The 17,684-nt window shown below is 44.0% G+C and overlaps 2 protein-coding genes across 3 annotated transcripts in view; one reads left to right on the top strand and one right to left on the bottom strand.

Annotated features, from left to right (window-relative positions):
• Nucleotides 1-460: 460 nt before the first annotated feature.
• On the bottom strand, nucleotides 461-13,356 carry tmem129 (transmembrane protein 129, E3 ubiquitin protein ligase). Of its 2 annotated transcripts, XM_056600532.1 has the most exons (9): nucleotides 13,261-13,356; nucleotides 11,331-11,460; nucleotides 10,780-10,838; nucleotides 10,041-10,298; nucleotides 7,523-7,683; nucleotides 7,007-7,166; nucleotides 6,842-6,914; nucleotides 5,470-6,519; nucleotides 461-1,343 (listed from the first exon to the last, which is right to left on the bottom strand). In XM_056600532.1, the coding sequence occupies exons 1-8, from the start codon at nucleotides 13,315-13,317 to the stop codon at nucleotides 6,335-6,337; spliced, it is 1,083 nt and encodes a 360-aa protein (XP_056456507.1). In that variant the 5' UTR covers nucleotides 13,318-13,356; the 3' UTR covers nucleotides 461-1,343; nucleotides 5,470-6,334. The 2 variants fall into 2 exon arrangements, with proteins under 2 accessions (XP_056456507.1, XP_056456506.1); XM_056600531.1 differs by lacking the exon at nucleotides 13,261-13,356 and having other exon boundaries at nucleotides 463-1,343; nucleotides 11,331-11,663.
• Nucleotides 13,357-14,499: 1,143 nt separating this feature from the next.
• atoh8 (atonal bHLH transcription factor 8) overlaps nucleotides 14,500-17,684 on the top strand; it is a 7,671-nt gene continuing 4,486 nt past the window's right edge. The window contains exons 1-3 of the mRNA XM_056601047.1: nucleotides 14,500-15,666; nucleotides 16,035-16,178; nucleotides 16,750-16,944. Of these exons, the coding sequence (XP_056457022.1) occupies nucleotides 15,016-15,666; nucleotides 16,035-16,178; nucleotides 16,750-16,944 (990 nt within the window). The 5' untranslated portion in view covers nucleotides 14,500-15,015. The remainder of the gene's footprint in view (nucleotides 15,667-16,034; nucleotides 16,179-16,749; nucleotides 16,945-17,684) is intronic.

Genomic DNA, 17,684 nt, shown 5'->3' with positions numbered 1-17,684 from the left:
CTCAGAAAGACTTCGTAGAAAGCGGCGAAAAAAGGAGACATTAAAAAAGTAAAGTAAGTAATTAAGTAAAAAGAGACATTTTTAATTTAATAGCAAGGATGACAAGACGGATAACGGGTAACTTATCAAGGTAATTTTGCCGGCATCTGAGGGGAGATACGCAGTGTTGTTTTTGGCAGGCATTTTAGATTTAGTTTTAGTCTTAGTCTTTTTGACGAAATGCTTCTTAGTTTTAGTCCCATTTTAGTCATTTCTATCTTTGAAAGTTTTAGTCTAGTTTTAGTCTGACGAAAACTCAAAAGGTTTTAGTCTAGTTTTAGTCCGACGAAAACTCGTCCACCAGCCTCTCTCTGTAGTGTATGAGTGTGTGTGTGCCGTGTGCGTGCAGGCGCAGCTGCGCGCGAGCACACGAGCCAGTGTTGCGGGGGGGGGGGGGGGCTCACGTGACGCGTTTTATCCAATCAGGTTGCTTGGATGCTCCCATTGAAACCCATTCTATTCTACGTGAACCACCTACATGTAAGCCGCTAGAAGCAGTTAAAAACGGAGCGGACTAGAGCGGACTGGAGCGGAGTGAAATCCCCGCTCCGGCCTTTGAATTTAAAACCGCTCTGCGCTCCAACCCGCTCCAACGTATTTCTTCCGCTCCACCACCCACTCCACGCTCCGCTCACATGCTCTCACTAACAATTTAGTCTCGTCTAGTTCTCGTCTGACGAAAATGTCTACATTTTTCGTCACATTTTAGTCTTTATATGGCTTTGGTGACGTTCGTCTTAGTCTCATTTTCGTCATGGAAAAAAGGGGTCTGACAACGTCATTTTCGTTTTCGTCTTGCCTGACGAAAACAACACTGGAGATACGTCATCTCCAAACATCCGGTTGAGTTTCAGAGGCGTTCTACGCATAGCTGAAGTGTAGTACGGTCATGTGGTAGACACTGAACAGAAATAGTGTACCAAGTATTCGGATTCAGCCCAGGTCTTACTGGTCAAAATATTATTAATAAATATTCGAACATATTCGAATATTAATAAACAAACGAACTTCGAATATGATTTTTGGGCAAAAGTCGAAGCCCTAACACACACACACACACACGATAAATCCAAATAATCCATCTGAATCGGCTAGTTAATCTCATTCCAGTGTTTCTATTGATTATCTCATGGGGCTTGGAAGAAAATCAACTCGAGTACAAAACAGCTGGTTCTGAGACTTACCTGGCAGGTCTGTCGTCTGGGAGTTTTGGGACCTTCTCATCGTTCTCCTCCCTCTTGTTCCTCAGGCTGCCATCGGCACCCCTCTTCCTGCTCTGAGACCACGGTGATGGGCCGCTATCCCTACAAACAGAGCGGTACAATATGAAACAGTTGACAAAAAGCATGAAATAAAATGGGTAATGCAGTCAGTGGCGGGCCGTACTATTAGGCAAACCAGGCATTTGCCTGGAGCCCCGGGCCCCATAGAAGGTTCTTGGGGCCCCCAATTTTTTTTTTTTACCTTTATTTTTCCCGATAAAACATTAATAACAGTTTCTTATTTACAATATTGATCTGGTCAAGAGGGCCCCAATGCATATATTTTGTCCCCATATTTATTATTTTTATAAAAATCTCTTAGCATCGGGATGTCTTATTATTACTCATGTTTTGACGATCTTTCCGTGTGCACCCCCCTTCAGTCTGCACTACATGGACTATTCCATGTTACGCGCATCACGCTCATCATGCGTATGCGGAAATTATGTCAAATTCAAAACAGTAAGCGGTAAGAAGAGAGAGAGAGAAATCGAGTGAGACATAAATCGAGTGAAACATGAAGCGATCGTACGAAAGCGGGTCACATAAAAAGAAAGACCAAAGGCAGGACTTTCTTTCAAAGCTGCCAAAGCTATCCAGCTGTTTTTACAGCCACCGCAGTGGCAGCGGGACCGTCGGCGGATCAAGAGCAGCCGTCAACGTCGTTTGCTGTCACGTTACTGCTCCTTTCATTCCAAGTGGCTCTGGCTCAGCCAGCAGCGATGCTAATGACGTGTGTCAACAAACTGACGGAGATGATGCACAACTGGTAGTGAATATTTCTCACTCTCCTTCTTCCACTTTGGTTATTGAAATTTATGACAATAACGATAACAATGACTGCGAGACACGTATTCCTGTGGATGACCCAACACTCTGGCCCAAGCTGCTGTGTCTTGGGCAGGTGCACACATATTCTTGTGGATGACCCAGAACTCTGGCCCATGGGCCGCAGATTCACAAAAGCATACTATTACATAGTAATGAAAAATGGTGAGAAGGTGAACAGGTCTTGGTTAGTCTACAGTGAAAGTGCAGACCGTGTTTTTGCTTTTGTTGTTGCCTTTCTGGAAAACAAAAACAACTGAGTGAGGAAGGATTTAAAGACTAAAATAACCTTGCAATGCATCTAATCAACCATGAAAGGTCTGAAGAGCACAGGAAATATAGTGATAGCTGGACGCAGCTATCAGTGGGTTTCCAGTAGTGGTTTCCAGTAGCTCCCAGCAGATAGTTGCTGTGAGCTACTGGAAACCCTCAGGTAAATGAGGACTAATGGTTAACAGTCAGTGTAGGGCTGGGCGATTTGGCCTAAAAATAAAATCTCGATTTTTTCTAACTAATGGACGATTTTCGATTTAAACCTCGATTTATTTTTTCTGTTTTTCTCTAAACAAATTCCATTGAAACCCATGTACGTGTGTGGCGCTTATGGGGTGTCGCACCACACTCACCAACGCAGGAGTCTACAAACCGCTGATTTAAGAGTATCACGATATCAACAATCATGGAAGCTGAGTAGGTTTATCAGTTTTAATAACAGTATGAACAAATAGAACACAAAAAATTGACAAGTTGTCCTTTGTATATCTATAGTAGCAATAGCACATGCTAAACAAGGACAAAATCTACTCAGAATAATTGAATGAACTGTTTACATCCATGGCTAACCAGTGCATGAGAAGAGGATGACAGGAGACTACTGTTCACTCTTTCAATTGCTCTAATTTGAGCTCTTACTGTGTTATCTAACATACCAAACAGTAATTTAATTGTGTAAAGTGTGAAATTACTGCCCCTTAAAAATGACCATGAATTAGCTATACTCTCATTTGCATAGTGATTAACATATGAATTTAATGTGTATACCAACTGTATGTTGGCTGACATTTACCTATAACTCTTTCCCTCCACTCTAACCAAGGATGCCTGTTTTTAAATTCCCTAGCCTGACACCCAGTCTGAAAGGCTGGCCGGGGTTCTCATCTAAAAGTAACAAGGAGATATAAAGTGGGATTAAAACATGTCTTCTGTTGACTACTTATTATGTGGTTTACACATTAATATGGGAGGACTGGACACACGCACGCACGCACTACGAACGCACGCACGCACGCAACGCACGCACGCACACACACGCGAGAAGGAGGGGCTCGGCCCGCTGAACTAACGTGCCAGAGATGCAGGGGCAGCTTTCGCGCTCGTAACAGAGACAGGGCAGAGCGCGAGCGCGCAGCGGGAATTTTATGAATGGTGAATGTAGGAGATAACTTCCCCTGCTTAAAGTATTTTATTGCAGTTATACCAAACCGATATTTCCGAAAAATAAACACAGAAGTGAAAGATCTGTCACAAGACGATTGATACGTATCCGTGCACATTTTTAAGTGGGTATACGCAAATCCTGGTGCGTTCCTAGTGGGTATACGGCGTATACCTGCGTATCACTTAGACTACACCACTGCTTGTAACTAAGAGAACACACATGTGAGTTGTTGATCACAAATTATTTGTATACATAACGTCATCTTTGCAAAAGACGTTTAACTGAAAAGTGTTTCAATCGACCCGGCTCTCCCCCAAGTCTGTCGGGGGCGAGGTGAATGTGATTGCAGTAGGCTGAGTTTTGCGCGCGTTCTGGAAAGTGAGAGAGGAGGCTACTACGGAGTCTATTCAGCAAAACAAATCGGAAGAGTCTAGAACTGTTTTTAAATCGCGATTTTTCGGTTCAGCCATTTCACAAACCGTAGGAAAGAAAAAATGCAAATTAATCGATTAAACCGAAAAAATCGCCCAGCCCTAAGTCAGTGTAATGTGTCAACATAACTAATCTTATTGTTTTGTATGTTATTCTCAATTTGTAAATAGATAATTAACATTTGCATGAAAGAAGGATAGTGACTTTTGTTCATCCCTTGTATGGAGTATCTCATTATGCGATATAAGGTACTGAGACCGGTAGATGCAGGGGCCCCCAAATGACTGTTCGCCTGGAGCCCCCAAAGGGCTAAGTTCGCCACTGAATGCAGTCCGAATCCACATCCCATTGGTGTCTCGTAGGTAGAGCTCCTTTGCCTGACCCGAGAGCTCCTAGTTTCACGGCAGTTTGGGCGGGTGTACAGGGTAGACAAAACATGTCTACCCTGTACAGGGACAAACAGGAATATTTCCGAGCCATTCCCAGACATTTTATTGCATGTTTATTTGTGTATTAACATCATGTCTGGGGTCGTAACACTACCTGTATTTCGCTACCTCAGACTAGCAAGAAGGTGCGAGGTAAACATGAGGTGCAGAGTCGGTGGAGGGACACAGGCGTGTGGTTATATGGGGGGGCTATACAAGTAAAGCTAATTCATTTGATATGCCTGCGGTGTAGCCGGACTACAATGCAATTGTATGCAGGACTGCACTTCTAGTAAAGATATTTGTTAATGCAATATGTAATGTGTGAGTTTTATAAAACATTCCTAATGTTTTGTTGGCAGTACGGCAGCAAAGGAGATCTTAGAATTGGATTCGTGAATAAGTAGATGTGTAAATTGACCATTAGCTTCTGATCGATCAAATATTGGCAAGAACTTCAACAGCATGCCAACAGTTAGCCTCCAGCTAATGCTAATGTAGCACCGTGATGAATAATGACGACCCGGGCACACTCACACAGTTCCTATCGCTGCTAAACGAAGGGTAACATAAGAGCTCGTTGGACCATCGTTGGACCACACCAACGCAGACCCTAAAACAAACTTCTCCATAAAGCAGCTCCCCTGATCTACTGTTTAATCACCTGATGCACCACAACTCAGGAAACACAACTAGAGTCACATAGTTACACATATAGACTAGGGGCACAAAGGAACAAAGTGACCAGCTAACTAGAGGCTAACTCAAAGCTACCTAACTTTAAACATATCTCCGCGGGAAACAAAGCCGCCCGGGGCGGGAGATCCGGGCCATCAGAACTCTAAATGTATTATATAGGCTGAACGAATCAAGTGACGTTAAGGCAGTCATATTTATATCAAACACACTGAATACAAGTGTGCTTAGAACCAATACCCAGACAGTGCATCACATTGTGTCATTTAATCTTGTTATTCGTTATTTATATAAAGACCTTCATCTAAAAATGTCTTATGATACGGGCTGAAGTCTTAAAACTCACCGGTTTTCAGATTCTTTGCTTTCGGCAGCAGAGCGTCCATTTTTTGATCTAAAAGACATTTCTCTTTTTAAATGTCTTTGCGGTGGTTCCACACTGAAGTACTGTCTGGACTCTGCAGTGTCTGTGTGTGTGACGCGAACAGTGTGGCGGGAAAAGAATGTGTGCGCAAAAGTGAAAAGAAAACCCGCGCTACGTCAACAATGGTAACGTGACCGGAAGAGGTAGTCCTGTGACGTTTAGCTGCTGGTCAACCAATCAAGAGGCGAAGCAGCACAACCGAATACAAAGATGTCAACCAATCAAATCATCATTCTGAATAAGGACATTGGAAATATTCTCCATTCTGAAGCATTGTTTTAATGTACATAAAAAGATGCATCCAATACAAATAACAGAATGAGGTTTTAATTTAATTGTATCCCCTGCATTGAGCATTGTTCAGCCATGCATTGAACCGTATCAAAATAACACTGTATATAAAGTCTATGAAGTCTAAACATTGTGAATATACAATTGTAGACACATAAATGATTGCAATTATATTTCATGTACTCATCTCTCCACAAATGTTTACATAGAGATAATTTACACCAAGCTGTATAGTACTACAGTACACTACTGTGCAGTACTACAGTACTTATTGTAGAGCTCAATGTTTAGTTTTCTAGAAACCATTTTGAAGCTCCACTGTTTAAGTTCCATTCGGTGAAGAGAAAATGCATAAAACATCCACAACCAACACGTCTGCAGGTGAGCGGCCCCTCCCCTCTCTCAGCGGGGGGCTGAGCTGGTGAGCGGCCCCTCCCCTCTCTCAGCTGGGAGCTGAACAGGTGAGCGGCCCCTCCCCTCTCAGCGGGGGGCTGGGTCAGCGGACCAGACACACGTCAAGGATGCAGAACTTGGACCTGCAGGTGGGGCATGGCACGCTGCTGGCCAACCAGGTTTCCGGCCGGTCCTGGTCCTGGCGGCTGGAGAACCAGCGGCCCAGACAGGACAGGCACCACATGGGTCTGCAGAAGCACTGCCGGCACTCAGAGCCGCTGTCATAACCTGGGTCAAAAGATGGCCAATGGGGCATTTTTCAGGAACACCATTTAACCAATAACTGCAATACACAAGTTTTGGGAGCCTTCAAAAGGGGCAAAGATTTAAATATTCGTAGGTCCTTTTTTTATGCTTTTCACTTTTCTTAATATATTATACCATTCAAGTTAATTACATAATTAAAAGACAACACCACATTTTTGGATGAAAGTGTTAGATGTCAGCAGAATCAAATTGTTATAATTAAATAAATGAGCAGTAAACAACTCAGTAAAGGTACTCTAGTGGGATGCTACTTTTTAAATGTAGAAAGAACTCATGTACCGACCTTCTTCACAGCAGAGCCTGATCAGCTTAGCTCCAGCAGGGACCTGCATACAGCCAATACAGAGCTCTACCTCCTGAGGACCAAGAACATGACGTGAGGAATCACCATGTCCCCTTGGAAGACAGCAGGAGAGATTATTTATCTGCATGTTGTGAAGATATTTACCATCTCACTGGGGAGCAGGTAGGGCTGGTTGAGGTCAGCCTGAGCTCTGAAGGTGTCTAAGAAGCGGTCGCTGATGGTCTGGTGTATCACTACGTTGGCAGCACTTCTGATCGGAGCGTGCAGCTTCTCCCTCAGCTCGCTGTACTCTGTGGACATCAACCTGCACACATTATTAACACTAAATGTAAGGCTATACTGCATTAACGATAATATCTGTATTACTATTACTATATCAACTCTTGTAGATGTTACAAAACGATGTAAATATGAACAGTGAGGCTATAGTTTTTAATAAAATGTAAGTAATCATTATGGACCGTCAAATGAGCAGAGCTAAGCAATCATGAGTCGTGCTTTGGAATAATAGCAACATTTATGAACATTCAGAGTTCAGTTATCAAATAGGTAGCTGTCAAAAAAATCAGGTGATTGCGATCCATAACAAGAGGCAACAATTAGCAGACTTAGTCCATGACAATACAATTCTGAAAGCATGGAAAATGTGTACATAGATACCTGATATCAAACGGATTCACAGCTTGGTTGATGCTGGCCACTCTAAGGGTCAGGGTCTGAGTGGGGGTCCCTGAATCTGGGCTCATCTGGTGCTGTCTGGACTCCGTCACCGTGAGGTGGGCGTCGGTCTGTTGGGCCACATGGACGTAATATGTTGTCACCTGTAAAAAGGTTTCATACATAACAGAATTCAGAAGACAAGAAAAGGTGTCATGTGCAGCAGTGCTACTTCTCACTAATAAGATATAATAGCAATAACTAACGTCATTGAACTCTCTATAGTCATTGACGTGTGATAATAGGACGATGGTGGGAGGAAAGTCCTATGCATGCACATAACCTTGAATTTGATTTTGATTATGAGAAAACATATGATGCATAGAATGCATAAAAAATAAGTCAGAGGACATATATGTTTCAGATTTTCATGGGCTCATCGCAAAACACACTTCAAAGAAACATGACGTTTAACAATTATTGGCAGCCAGCTGTCGACTCCAAGCAGACAAATCAAGTTATTTTCCAGTCTGCTCAAAGGGATGGACCACAGGAAATAAAAACAGCAAATAAACTTCCAATATCACAGGGAGATGTTACCACTGAACCTGTGATACTTTCAGATATTTGCAGTGCATTTCTATCAAATGTTTGGAAATACCAGATTTATTTTTTTGCATTTCGGGGTAAGATGCCCGAGCCCCTTTCATTTCTGATCCGACACAATTTCCCATTAGAAAAAGGAAAAAAAGTGTATTAATACGCATATCACAGTCTGCTAATCAATTCAGTCTTGGAAATACTTGAAGAGAGTAAGTCGCCGAGGTTCTGTTGAGGTGGAAGGACACGCTTTTAATAATTTTCAAAGCATTTACAATGCGTTTCAAATGGGCACTTATTGGCACTCAAAGCGAACACCACAAGATTGTCGACAATCACAGAAATATTTCTGAATTATCTGTACGCTGTGATGTACCTCTGACAGGTTTTCCCTCGCTTGGACAACCCAGCCAGAAGCTTCCCATATTATGATTGCGCCAGCGGAAAATAGTAGCTCTATAAATCACAGTGCCGAAAATAATGCTGGATTATGAGTGTGTTTTACGAGTCTGTTTGACGAGTATGTGGCTCAACCAAGGCCATATCCTCTCTGGGTGATGGGCAGACCTGCAAACTCCTCAGAGGAAAAAAGGTGACAGTGTCACGGGGGGATTTTTTTTGGATTGTCATATACAAATGACTCTAGTCTGAGCGTGACTTAAAAAAACTCAGCATACTTTATCAAAAATCAATGTCAAAACATCCTTGAGGCTTATAAAAAATATTTTATTTACAACTGTCACAATATTTTTTTTTTGTCTCTTAGCCTGGGTGTTCCACAAAGCCGGTTTTATCACATAACCGGGTAAGTTAACCCAGGGTTTGCTGTAACCCTAGGTTTTCCGTTCCAAAAGGATCACGGTATGTTAGTTGCTATAGAAACATATGCTCTGAATCACACCTGGTCGGAGCAGGTTTTGCACAGGTTAAGTTTGAAACATAACCCGGTTTTGGGTATTTAAACCCGTGTTCACCGCAGATTTCATGTGTTCACAATGGCATGCCCTTTTGATGAGAGAACTGCTGATATCGGAGTGCAAATTATACGTGCAATCCACCGGGAGCGATTGATAAGACCACGGCTCGACATCTTGGCATATCAAATTACTTTTTGCTGGAGTTGAGAGATAGGCCTATAGATTCTCGTGCAAATCTTTAATATATTTAAATAGCCTTACATAGCCAACACTACCAATCGAGGACCTGGCCTCAGTTCACTCCAGACTATTTGCGTAGCCCTCCGTTTTTTGCAAATGGTAGTTTTACCTAGGCTATAATGTTGGAGATGCTGAGCACATCTCAGTCCTTTCAGATGACCCATCCAAGATTTGTATCGGCCTCCTATCATACAAAGAGCAATATTGTCTGAGTACTATGCCGAGAGGCACTTACAACACAAAGTATAAAATAGTCCTAACGGACTTGCATCCACTGGAGAATGTATGATCGTTACACGCACTAAACCATCTTGATCTGTGCAGTTGATGAATTGTCACTTTTAGGTTTTCTACCCAGTTACCAAAAAAATAAACATTTGGAATAGTATGCGCTGTGGCAAGCACATGGTTTGCATGTGTTACTTCAAAAGGCAAAAAAAATCTAAAATACAAGAAAACACAAAAACCTACATTCAACCAGTGGGGTATCGGACACATGCCTGTTGTTTTAAATGTTGAATGACATTCTAAACATTCATATTCCTGATAATGCAAGGCCTTCCATCAGAGCGCTGTAGACTCCAATAAGAATTGTGTTTCCTCATTCAGCAATAGTGACTTAACTGTCATTTAAATTAAATTAAAATCTTTGGAGATTGCCATTTAAATGCACACCTTGATAACATAATTAGAAAGTAAATGATGGATTTCTGTCGTCCACCACTTGATCTGACTGAGAACGACCACAGCGGTACTGTGTCTACCTTCATCACCCAGGTGTCCGTCACAATGACCCTTGCTCCGGGAGCTCCCGAGGCAAACTTGTCAATCCTTCTGAACTCTGTGTTGATGCTTGTTGCCACGGCACCCCACCCCGCCCACTGGGGACCAGTGTGGACCTGCAGAGCCCTGCTGATTGGATGGTTGGACCAGCGGCAGCGCGACCAGTAGAAGATCAGCCCCACGCTGAGCAGCTGCAGAGAGAGCGACAGGCCGAGGAAGGCCTGCCAGCCGGCGCTCACCTGGAACCAGAGGAGCATTAACACTACATTGTCCTTACTGTGGTTGTATAAAGAATAATACATCAACTCAGATTGTTTTGATATCACATACCAAAGCATTATTTAAAACTTGATTTTGATTTGTTAATAAGTTCCTAGGGTTTTCATACTTTTTAAAAGTTCTTAATCAATTTGACCCAAATCCATAATTATCCGTCAAATAGAACATTGACCAGCTGATGCTTGTTGAGCTCAGAGCTTCACCACTGAAGAGCAGTTCAGCTTCAGCGGATTCAGATAACACCACCTCTAGAGGAACACAATGGATGGGGCTGTTTATACCGCAATGTTGAGTCAATTGAAGACATTATAAAAATCATAGTTAGGATTTGCTGATCTAACAAAAAAGGCCCCGGATTTTAGCCCCACATTTGATGTCACATATTGAGGCAGCAGATAAAGAAGGACATGGGGAGACGGTGATAGAGGGAAGGCTGCTGACCTGGTTGATGTATGGCAGGTTCTTCTCTGGAGCAGCTATGCACATCCCAGCATAGTACCCTGAAAGGACCGAAATAAACAAAAGAAGTTGTTGCCATCCATGCTTACCTCGTCTAGTATGAAACCTCTGCAAGTGTTCAAAAGACTCCCTAAGCCCCCCCCCCCACCCCCCCCGGCAGGAGAAGTGACTTCCTGCCGACAGCAGACCGCTCTGAGCGTCTGTCAAAAGTCCAACTGTTGTTCATTAGTCATCACCTCCCATTCCTCGACCCATGGAGACGATGTTAAAGTGCATCACAAGAGATCACAAGAACCATAACCACCATAATCAGTGAAAGATACGCGAGAAACATAGTTAAACAACTTATTTAGCTTATATAGCAAAACAAATTGTGAAAGTCATCCATGATGTAGGCCTGCAATCAAAAGCTTACTTAAAGTATATATTCAGACATCATACCGGTAGATGATATTCATAAAAAAACAACAAAACAGATGTTTTATTGCCATGCTATATAAACAGGGATACTGTTTCTCAGTAAATCGTCTTACCAAGGGGTATTGAAGAATGGACCAGAAGGGTAAGACTGCTCCTCTTAACGTGGTACTGAATGAAGCCAATGTCCTCACTGCCCAGCCAGGAGGAGAACAGGTTCTGGACGGTCAAACCCGCCGACCGAAACTCGTTTGGGGTGAACACGAAACAAAACGTAAACACTATATAAGCCAAAGTGAATGTCACATCGGGAGATTCCATTGTACATGTGCATTTAGGAAGCTGCAAGTATCATTTTATGCTATCAATTTCTGCTTGGCGAGCTTCTGCTTCTTCTTCTTCTTCTTCTTCAGTGGGATTTATGGCAGCTGGCCTCCAAATTGTTGCATTGCTGCCACCTTCAGGTTAATTTAAATCATATCTTCATATTCTTTTAATCAGACCAGTGTGACCAGATAAAAACTTTAAAAAAACAACACAAACTGAATTTCCCCTCCCACTTGACCCCAAATTTAAAATACCTTTAACTGAAATCTCTTCTAGACCCAACTCTCTCAATGTCTCTAATAACTCCTTCCTTTCCCTGCTGTATCTTCTACAATGTATTAAGAACATGAGGCACTGTCTCGGGTTGTTGACATTCATCACACATTCCATCTTGATGTTTCCCTATGATAAAAAGAGTACTATTCAATAATGTGTGACCAATTCTCATTCTAGCAATAGTAACCTGTTCTTTCCTTCTCATCCCACAATGTTCAGTTGACTCAGTCACTCTTCATTAATGAGAATAAATGTCTCCCTTAGTCTCTCTCTCTCCATAATTGTTGCCACTGGGCCATGATCCCCCTCCACACAAGACATTTCCCTCAGCCTTAGACAGATTTAATGTTCACTTCCCACCTTTTCCTTCTTTACAGCTGCTCTTTAGCTAATTATCAGCTTTCTCATTTCCTGAGATTCCGTATGGGCTGGGACCCACATCAGAGAGATCCCCACTCCTCTCACGGACACACTTCTAATTGCCATCGGATCTCATATATAAGATCTGATGGATCTTCGCTGTCCTATACCCCAATACTATGAGTGGCTTGAAAACAGAATCACTACAAATCAATACCTTTTGATTACAAGTTGCTCAGTCCACTTTATTGCTATTAAAATAGCATATAGCTCAATAGTAAAAACATGCAAAAAATCTGACGTCCTCTTAGATGACCCTACCTTTAACCTCTGAACCATAAAAGCCGCTCCTGTTGCTTCAGTTTCTTGATCTTTTGACCCATCAGTAAAAATGTGCAGATGATTCCCATAATGTTCTCTCACATGACACTGAAACTCAAATACCATATCCGCTTCATTGTTCTCGGTTTTAGGTTTTCAAGCAATCCTACATCCACCTTAGGTACATCGAATTGCCAGAGAGGTATCTGAGGCCATAAAGCAGCTGGACAAATAATTTGATTTTGATTTCATGTAAATAACAGCTCCTGTGCCACTACCTCCCCTGTCCATCCAAAGCTTGACAACTTTGCTACCCCCCTCTCCTGCTTGAGTCGCCACTCTAACTGGATGGTCTTCCCTCTGTCCCATCAAATTAACCCAGTAATTAGCCAGTAACTGTTTTCTCCTTAACCAAAGTGCACATCTCTCCTGCTGTAACTTGCAATGCACATACTGGGGATGTTCTCACACCTCCTAAGCATATCCTAAGTGCTTTAGCTTGAATTATATCAAACTCAGACAAAACTGACTTAAACGCAGACCCATATACAATACTTCCATACTCCATCCTAGATCTTAGTAAATATACATATATTTGCTTTAATGAAGCAGCATTTGCCCCCCAATCCATTCCAGATAGGCATCTCATAATATTCAGAACTTTTTTGCACTTTTGTGACATGGACCCTCCAAGTAATTCTTTCATCAAAAAACACCCCCAGAAATTTAAAACTCTTAACCCTCTCCATCATAGAGCCTCACCTTTATCTCTTCATCTATTTTCTTTCTTGTAAAGAACATAGTTTTGGTCTTCTCCATAGAAAACCTAAGTCCCCACTTTTCCCCCCACTCCTCCACTTGTGTTATTGATTCCTTCAATTTTGCTTGGCGAGCTAAAGCAGAAGCGTCCCTTTAAACGTCACCGACCCGGAGCCGCAGACCAGTGGGATTTCCGGTGACGGAGGTTGACCTTAAAGTAAAAATAGACTGAAAACACGAATTATTATACACTGAATCCGATGTCGTATCATATGAGTTGAACTGCCGCGGGGCGTTGTAGGCTACTTGATTCACATAAAAATATAGATTGAGGTAAATAAATGGCCAGTTAAATCAAAGACCAAAATGTTGCTGTAATACACAGTTTGTGCCAGACAGTGGTGCTGTCTGGCCACGAATTAGTATATTTCTTTCATTTATTCGTTATTATGTTATATAGTTACTATGTTTTTGCAATATTCATAATTAATAAGAAAATAGTGTGTCATTTTAATTGGCAACGGTGATTATGTGTGTGTGTGTGTGTGTGTGTGTGTGTGGTGTGTGTGTGTGTGTGTTGTGTGTGTGTGTTGTGTGTGTGTGTGTGTGTGTGTGTGTGTGGTGTGTGTGTGTGTGTGTGTGTGTGTGTGTGCGTGCGTGTGTGTGTGTGTGTGTGTGTGTGTTTGTGTGTGTGTGTCCGTGCGTGTGTGTGTCCGTGCGTGTGCGTGTGTGCGTGTGCGTGTGCGTGTGTGTGTGTGTGTGTGTGTGTGTGTGTGTGTGTGTGTGTGTGTGTGTGTGTGTGTGTGTGTGTCTCCTCCACATGTGAATGGGATGGAACCCTACTCGACACCTCCGGCAGGGTGTCTGCAGGGCGGCATCACAGTGCCCCTCTCCCGGCTACAGTTGGTTCTGTGTGAGGCACCAGCTTGTCAGACCACCGGAGGAGGCAGGCGGGCACCACACTTATAGAAGAGACCGTTGAGCTTCTTTTCCTCATGCGTACTGATATTTATAACGACCGATATAGAGGCGGTTACAGATAAACCTGTGACGCCGTGGATCATTTGGTATGTTGCTATGCAGACAGGCTGGAGCCAGGGAGGAAGAGAGAGGGGGGGGGGGGGGGTGGGGGGTGAGCAGAGAGAGAGAGATGAGAGAGAGGAGAGGAGAGAGAGAGCGAGAGCGAGAGAGAGATGAGAGAGACTGGACGGAGGAGATGAGATGAGATGAGGAGAGAGAGAGAGAGACTGTAACTCTTGGAACACACCAAGACATTTAAATGAATAGAACACAGCTCTATGCAAGTGGCATCTGATGAGGATCCCTTTTTCTTGAAAACTACATTGGGTCTCTGCGTTCCGCTGCGTGGTTCGGTATCGCGGTGGATTATTCAACAGCCTGTCGTCCCCCAGACTCACTGGAGCCACACACTGCTGGCGGTAGAAGGCACCGCTCTGCACGGCGGTCTGTTGGGACCAGGCATGAAGGGAGACAAGTGAGGCTGGAGTTGGACTTATTTTATTTTGCATACAACTCTATGGAATAGGAGGCCTGATGCCGACTGACTTGAGCCAGAGACCGAGAGGTAGAGTATGGATCTCCTCGGAGGACAGTAGAATGGAGAGTATCCTGCAGGTGGGCAACGTATCGATCTGCCCTCCTCGTCATTACTTATCAGGGAGGCTGCTGGACTTTTGAGAAGCGATCTTCTGATTGATTCATGTTATCCGAGCTTTGGACAGCCATCATCCCGCAAACATGAGGAACCCTCATGGGGGGGCCGACGAATGGAATAAACCCGACAGCACCAAAGCAGATGGGTCGGCGGCGTCTGTCCCGGGGATCATGAACAAGAAGTTTAAGAGGAAGTCCCGCAAGCCCAAGCGGCTGTACAGCAGCGCGCTGGACGACTCTACGGAAGACTTTCAACAAGGTAACCTCCTAGAAGATGAGAATCAGGAGGAACTATGTGGACTAGGGCATCAAGCCCCGGTACCGAAACACTCAACAACCGACGGTAAGCAGCAGATAACGTCGAGTCAGAACGACGCCTTAGACATGAGGATCGGTCATCAAGTCCCCGCCATCACCGCACGGTTGTCCCAATCCCCTGTCTCTCAGCTGCCACACCTGCGCACCTCTCGCTGGTTCACATCCATTTCCCATCACCAGTCCAATGGCAACACGTTTGTTCCTGCACTTGGGTTCCCTGCATTGAACACAGCCAACCCAAGCCACGACCCTGCCCCCGTCATCCACCACCCGCACGCCTATCCCAAGGACCGCTCACTGCCCGGTCACCTGGGTGGGGGCCAGGACAGAGGCGACAGAGCGGTCATTGTACCGGTGTCAACCGGAGCCTATCGGACAGACGGGCACTCCTCAGACAGCCAGGAGGACTCGCCCCAGGTAAAGACTGATGAGTGGATCTAGCCTGGGTCAAAGCGACGCTTGAATTTGTTCGTGAGTTTGATGAACTCTAAAAGTCTAAAAAGTCCATAGAACATGCAAAAAAAGGCAATTGTGAAAACTAAACATTGCCTGTCTATTGTATTATATTGTATACTGTATATCGTATGTCCCATAACAATCCCATAATTGTTATGTGTTTTCTCTTCATATGCCTGCTGATTGATACCTGTAATTAAATTATTTTATATATTTTTTACGTTTTTATTTCACAGTTGATGATCAAGTGAGTCCATGTTTAGGGAAGTTGCAGAGTTCTATACCGCTTTCATACAAAGCGTTGGTCTCGATTTGTTTTCCCCCTAAAGGAGTCGGGGTCTAGACCCGACCCCCCCCCTGGGGGTGTGCCGGAGATCAAAGCTGTGCAGCAGACCCGCAGACTGCTGGCCAACGCCAGGGAGAGAACCCGCGTCCACACCATCAGCGCCGCCTTCGAAGCCCTGAGGAAACAGGTAAGAATGTCCTATGAAATACATAATGAAAATAAATAACTTGGCATACAAGATACAATGAGCCTGACACACACACACACACACACACACACACACACACACACCACCCACACACACACACACACACACACACACCCACACACACACACACACACACACACACAACAACACACACACACAAACACACACACACACACACACGGTGACACAATTATCGAACGACACATACACACACCATTTGCAAACTGTTTTGTCTCCCTGTAAGACCCTTTGGACGCCTGTTGAAGTCTTCAGTCTAAAGACTCTTGCTCACGTTTAAGGACCGCTTCCCCATCTCTTTACTCTGACTCAACAGGAAATGCCTTGACTTTGGGTATATTTTTATATAGGATAGAATGATACATTTTATTCAATGTTTTTATATTTATGCTGTTTCTTGGTTTACCCGCAGACGCCGTCTTAATGAAATCAAACTCTTAACCACCATTCCAACTGTCAGCAGGATCATGCCTCGACACAGAACTAACATGCATCTCCATCCTATCTCTGCTCTGTGCCTCCATGTGACCAGGTGCCCTGTTACTCCTACGGCCAGAAGCTGTCCAAGCTGGCCATCCTGCGCATCGCCTGCAACTACATCCTGTCCCTGGCCCAGCTGGCCGAGCTGGACGACGCCTCCGCTGACCACAGCAGCCTGACCTTCTCCCAGTGCGTGGAGCAGTGCACCCGCACGCTGCAGGCCGAGGGCCGCAGCAAGAAACGCAAGGTAGGACCCCGGCCTCTGACAGGAGCCATCACAGCCTCAAGGTATTGACCCCGGCCTCTGACAGAAGCCATCACAGCCTCAAACGAGGCCTGCATAGAGGAGAGATCTCCACCATGTTCCCTCTCTATCGCTGTGGAGCAAGGTGCCGCCGCACTCAGCTCCTCTCTGACCTCTGAACACCGGTTGCAGTACATGTACACTTATTTAAGCTAATGCAACAATGAGCAGGGCCACTGATTTGATCAACATTTGCGTTTATATTTGTTTGTTTATATTATATTTTATATTTGTTAGTAGGCTGTTTATTTGTTTTACTTTTTAAAGATCTTTCAGAATGGGCTATATTGTTGTCCTTGTCCAGCTTTTGGTATTTGTCAGATAGATTAATACATATGTGAGCCAATTGTTGACAATTGTGACACACACTTGAGGCTGAGTGAATTAATAATTCTCTACAGATGTCCATTCCTCTGATCTACTTCTCATGCTGCCTGCTCTCAACCTAAATACCACAAGACACATGGATCTAATGCTGGATTATCTTTAGTTCTGTTTGCTCTCTTTGTTTGTTTTGATCTCAACACAGACACACAGACACAGACACAGACACAGACACAGACACAGACACAGACACAGACACAGACACAGACACAGACACCACCACACACACACCCACACACCCACACCACACCACCCACCACACCACACCCCACACACACCACACACACACACAACAAACA

This window comes from Gadus chalcogrammus, chromosome 10 (genome assembly GCF_026213295.1).
Source record: "Gadus chalcogrammus isolate NIFS_2021 chromosome 10, NIFS_Gcha_1.0, whole genome shotgun sequence".
Lineage (NCBI taxonomy): Eukaryota > Metazoa > Chordata > Actinopteri > Gadiformes > Gadidae > Gadus > Gadus chalcogrammus.
Note: the sequence above shows the minus strand (reverse complement) of the source record. Positions and strands in the feature narration are given on the sequence as shown.